A 5,676-nucleotide genomic window follows, 5' to 3' on the forward strand; every position below is an offset into this window, starting at 1 on the left:
CTCTCTCTTCCATTCTGTCCTCTGCTCTGTCAGGGTCCCTGTCCCTCCTCCATGGCATTGCGTCTCCCTCTCACTCTGGGCTTCCGTCCCGCTCTCATCTGAGTGTCTGTCCTCCACCCAGGTCTGTGTCCCTCTCTCCCCTGTGCCCTCTCCCCTACATCTCTGGCCCCTCCTTTCTGAGTTCCTGCCCTTTGCTCAATTCTTTGGTTTTTGCATCCCCCTCTGCCCCTTGCCTCAGTCAAGGTGTCTCCTCCCCATCTCTGGCATCCACCTCTCTGGGTCTCTGTCCCCCTCTCTCTCTGGGTTTCCCTCCCTCTCTCCCTGGGTCTCTATCCCTCTCTCCCTGGGTCTCTGTCTCTCTCTGAGTCTCTGTCCCCCTCTCTGGGTATATGTCCCCATCTCTCTCTGGGTCTCTGTCCCCTTCTCCCTGGGTCTCCGCCCCTTTCTCTGGATCTCTGTTCCCCCCTCTCTCTGGGTCTCTGTCCCCCACTCTCTCTGGGTCTGTCTCCCCCTCTCCCTGGGTCTCTGTCCCCTCTCCTGGGTCTCTGTCTCCATCTCTCTCTGTGGGTCTCTCTCCCCTCTCCCTGGGTCTCTGTCCCCCACTCTCTGGGTCTCTGTCCCCCTCTCTGTCTGGCTCTCCCTTCCCCTCTCCCTGGGTCTCTCTCCCTCTCTGTGTATCCCTGGGTCCCTGCTGCCCCACCTTCTGATTCTCTGTCCCCTAAGTCTTTGTCTCCCTCTTTTTGGGTTAAATTGTCCCCTCCCTGTCTGGCATCCTCAGAGTCTCTGTTCCCTCTCCGCCACTGGCCCCCAACTCCTTCTGTCCCCATCTCGCTCTTGCCCTCAGTCTCCCCTACCAGTCTCTGGGCCCCCACAACCCCTGGCTCGGGCCTCTGCACCCCCCAGGTCGCTGTCCCTGTGTCCCCTTATCGCGGCCTGGGACCCGCCCTCTCCCCGCCTCCCGCTTTGGCGTCTCCAAGACTCCCCGCCCCGCAGACCTCGCCCCGCCCCAGGCTGGGCTGGAAAGTGGAGGATCCGGTTTGCCCTGGGCGGGTCTGGAATCAGAGCAGGCCGAGAGAGCGCCGGGGCCCTGGGCTGCTGGAGGTTGCGGCGGCCGCGGCAGCATGGTGGTGTCAGAGAAGGAGCAGGTGAGCGCCGGACCCGGGTCTGCGGGAGCGCGGAGCTGGGGACCTCGCCTCCAGGCTCCCAGCGCTGGACACCCAGATTCCTGGGTCAGACGAAGGGGGGGGATGGGAGGGTCCGTGTTCCAGTGTCCCTGGCATGGGGGTCGAGATTCCTGAGTCTGGAGCGGGAGGGCGCTGGGGGCCCGGACTCCTGTGTCCGTGGGGAGCGCACAGGGTGGGTGGCTCTGTGTCCCATAGGACAGAACTGGGTGCCCCCCACCCCACTTCCACCCCTACACTTGTTCCTGTCCCCAGAGCTGGATCCCCAAGATCTTCAAGAAGAAGACCTGTACGACGTTCATAGTTGACTCCACAGATCCAGGGTGAGGAGTTCGCCCCTGGACTGACCCCAGAGGGTCTGCAGCCCGCTGACCCCGCCCGCGGATGGCCACGCCCCGGCCACGCCCCTTCCCCATTCCAGGACTCGGGGACCTTCCCAAGGGCGTTCCCTGCCGGCTCTCTCCCTCTAGGAGCGTTTGGGTCTATGTAGACACCCCCCACTCCCCGGTCGCTATTCTCCCGCTCAGGGTCAGTGTAGACGTTCCAGGGCTCGGTTCTGCTTCTTTCCTCCCCAATGTCTCTTCTGTGTGCCTTTGTCTCTTCGTGTCACTTTCTGTGTCTCTGTCTTTCCCTTTTGGGTGTTTCTGTTTCATTCATTAATTTATTCGTTCATTCATTCATCCATCCATGCAAGAAACCCTCACTCAGCGCTCCCAAGGGAGGAGGTCCCTTTAGCCTAATTCAGTGGCCCTGCCAGGGTTCAAATTTCCCTGGGACACGTGCTGTGTGGCTTTGGGCAAATCATTTCACCCTCTGGGTCCCGTTTCTCATGTGAGCATGAAAAGAAGCTTGATCTCCCACGGTTATTATGAGGATTAAACAAGTTAATGCTTGTGATATTCCTGGCACAGTGCTCAGCAAGAACGCTGGCAAGTATCTGCAGCTCCCACTGGGAGGTGGCAATTACCGCTGGGAGGCGCTGTGCTTGGTGGCCGGGGACACCACTTGAGCTAGATAGGGTGTGTGTGTCGGTGAGGAGCTCCTGCCTTTCAGTGATGGCCTCTCAAGCGGATCCAGGCTTTCTAGTTTCTTTCTTTCTTTCTTTCTTTTTTGAGACGGAGTTTCGCTCTGTCGCCCAGGCTGGAGTGCAGTGGCGCATCTCGGTTCACTGCAAGCTCCGCCTCCCGGGTTCACGCCATGCTCCTGCTTCAGCCCCCCGAGTGGCTGGGAGTACAGGCGCTCCCCACCACACCCAGCTAATTTTTTTTTTATTTTAGTAGAGATGGGGTTTCCCCATGTTAGCCAGAATGGTCTTGATCTCCTGACCTCGTGATCTGCCCACCTCGGCCTCCCAAAGTGCTGGAATTACAGGCGTGAGCCACCGCGTCCGGCCAATATTTTTTTTTATTTTTTATTTTTTTATTTTTATTTTTAGTAGAGACGAGGTTTCACCATGTTAGCCAGGATGGTCTCGCTATCCTGACCTCATAATCTGCCCACCTTGGCCTCCCAAGGCACTGCGATTACAGGCGTGAGCCACCACACCTGGCCCAGGCATTCTAGTTTTTTTTTTTTGAGACAAAGTCTGGCTCTGTCACCCAGGCTGGAGTGCAGTGGCATGATCTGGGCTCACTGCAACATCCACCTTCTGGGTTCAAGCAGTTCTCGTGCCTCAGCCTCCCGACTAGCTGGGATTACAGGTGCCCACCACCACACCCAGCTAATTTTTTGTATCGTAGTAGAGATGGGGTTTCACCCTGTTGCCCAGGTTGGTCTTGAACTCTTGACCTCAGGCAATCCACCTGCCTTGGCTTCCCAAAGTACTGGGATTACAGGTGTAAGCCTCCGCGCCCAGCCCTCTAGTTGTTTTTCAGGACAGTTTTTGGGGTAGGGGAAGTATCCACATTCCTCCTTCAGTGTGTATTTTGTTATGACTATATATTAGTGCAATATTGCTTGTCAATTGTGGATAAATAAACAGATATGCGCTTGTTGGATGTGAGTGCTCAAAACCTTTTTACTGATGGGGCAGCGTGGTCAAGACAATTTAGGAAACTCTGGTCTGGCCTGAGGAGGAAGAAATGCAGAGGATAATTTTAGTAAGGCAAGGGGTTGCAGCTCCCAAGGACGAGCCACTGGGCTCTGTGGAAGCTGGGGGGAGGTGTCTGCTTAAGACTGGGAGGGTACACAGGGTGTCACTAACGGTTTCTGGAGGAGGAAGAGTGGCTAGTGAGGTGACATTTGAAAGTGGGCTGGAGAGAGGCCCATGGAAAGCGATTTGGGGCCGGGCGTGGTGGCTCACACCTGTCATCCCAACAATTTGGGAGGCTGAGGCGGGTGGATCACCTGAGGTCAGGAGTTTGAGACCAGCTTGGCTAACATGGTGCAATCCCGTCTCTACTGAAAATACAAAAATTAGCTGGGTGTGTTGGCGCACACCTGTAATCTCAGCTACTCAGGAGTCAGGAGAATTGCTTAAACCTGGGAGACGGAGGCTATAGTGAGCCGAGATCATGTCACTGCACTCCAGCCTGGGTGACAGAGCAAGACTCCATCTCAAAAAAAAAAAAAAAAGAAAGAAAAGTGATTTGAACAGCGTGTGCAATGTCCTTGCTAAGGACCATAAGGTGCGGCTTGAATATGAATCAAAGTTTAGGGTGCAGGGAGCACTCTCAAGAGAGAAGAGGCTGCAGAGGAGGGCACGGCCACAGCTTGCAGGGTGTCAGAGGCCACCCTCAGGGGCTGGGACCTTGTCCTGGGGAGCTGGGGCATCACCATAGTGGTGGGGTTGGCTCTGGGTGTGGAAAAGCCTTCTGGGACTGGGAGAGGATGAACAGGAGCTCTGGAGGAGTCTGGATAGAGGGTCTGAGTGGGAGGCGTAGTGGCCTGAGCCAGGTCAGGGCTTTTGGCACACAGAGAGGAGGGGATGGGGCAGAGACTCGGGGAGCAGGAAGGCAGAGCTTGAGGACTGATGAACAGGGGGAGAGAGGGGGTGCTCCCATCGGTGGATGGCTACCGGACATATGGTCTGCTGACTGGGACACAGTGGGGCTGTCCCCGAGCTGGAGCTCAGGAGGGCGAGCAGGTTTGGGAAATGCCGCTAAGTGCGATGTGGGACTCTGCATATGAGCGGCCTGGGGGAGCCAGGGGCATGTGGTGACTGAGACTTGGGAAAAGTCTGGACTAACGTCCAGGATCTGAGAGGTCCGAGACGTAGATGGTAATTGAAACTGGAAGTAGGTAAGACGTCACAGGGAAAACAACGTGTAAAGTCAGGGGAGTTGCAAACTGGCAATTCTATAGCCAATTGTGTGTGTGTGTGTGTGTGTGTGTGTATGAGTTTAGAATAGCATTTAAAAACATCTGTCTTCTGTCTGTCTCTTTCTCTTTTTTTTTTTTTTTTTTGAGACAGGGTCTCACTCTGTTGTCCATGCTGGATTGGCACGATCATGGTTCACTGCAGCCTTGACCTGCTGGGCTCAAGCAATCCTCCCACATGAGCCTCCTGAGTAGCTGGGACCACAGGCTTGCACCAGCATGCCTGGCTAATTTAAAAATTGTTTTTGTAGAGACCAGGCTGGTATCAAACTTCTGGACTCAAGTGATCCTCCCACCTCATCCCGCCCGCCAAAGTGCTGGAATTACAGGCGAGACCCACCATACCCTGCTACCTCTTTTTTTTTTTTTTTGAGCCCGAGTCACCCTCTGTCGCACAGGCTGGAGTGCAGTGGTGCGATCTCGGCTCACTGCAACCTCCACCTCCTGGGTTCAAGTGATTTTCCTGCCTCAGCCTCCCGAGTAACTGAGATTACAGGCGCCCACCACCATGCCTGGCTAATTTTTGTAGTTTTAATAGAGATAAGTTTCACCATGTTGACCAGGCTGATCTCGAACTCCTGACTTCAAGTGATCCACCCACCTGGGCCTCCCAACGTGCTGGGATTACAGGCATGAGCCACCGTGCCTGGCCCTGGCTACTTCTTTCTGTTGAGTTACTTGCCTGGCCTCTGCATGCATCGAGTTTGAGAACCATGTAGGGAAGGCTTGCACTGGGAACATCTACACTAAAGGGAAGTGAAAAGGAAGAAAAAGCCACAAACAAGGCAGGCACGAAGCAGCCGGGGCTGGGAGGTAGGCCAGAGGGGCAGGCATATCCTGCCAAGGAAAAGGTTTTCCAGAATGAGAACCTTTCAGCTGTGGCCAGGGCCACTTTTGATACAGTCAGATGAAACCTGAATAAGGGCCGTTGTATATGGAGCCAGGCAGGTAATTGATGATTTTAATCAAGAACAATTTCAGGCCAGGCACGGTGGCTCACGGCTATAATCGCACTACTTTGGGAGGCCAAGGTGGGCTGATCACTTGAGGTCAGGAGTTGGAGACCAGCCTGGCCAACATGGTAAAACCCCATCTCCACTAAAAATACAAAAACTACCCAGGCACTGTGGCACATGCCTGTAATCCCAGCTGCTCAGGAGGCTGAGGCACGAGAATC

General features: G+C 55.2%; 1 protein-coding gene across 1 annotated transcript in view; it reads left to right on the plus strand.

Moving 5' to 3' along the window:
• Nucleotides 1-1,121: 1,121 nt before the first annotated feature.
• Nucleotides 1,122-5,676, plus strand: part of LOC111519901 (transient receptor potential cation channel subfamily M member 4) — a 53,899-nt gene continuing 49,344 nt past the window's right edge. The window contains exons 1-2 of the mRNA XM_026453101.1: nucleotides 1,122-1,145; nucleotides 1,437-1,504. Coding sequence (XP_026308886.1) covers nucleotides 1,122-1,145; nucleotides 1,437-1,504 — 92 coding nt within the window. The remainder of the gene's footprint in view (nucleotides 1,146-1,436; nucleotides 1,505-5,676) is intronic.

Source organism: Piliocolobus tephrosceles, chromosome 21, assembly GCF_002776525.5.
Source record: "Piliocolobus tephrosceles isolate RC106 chromosome 21, ASM277652v3, whole genome shotgun sequence".
Lineage (NCBI taxonomy): Eukaryota > Metazoa > Chordata > Mammalia > Primates > Cercopithecidae > Piliocolobus > Piliocolobus tephrosceles.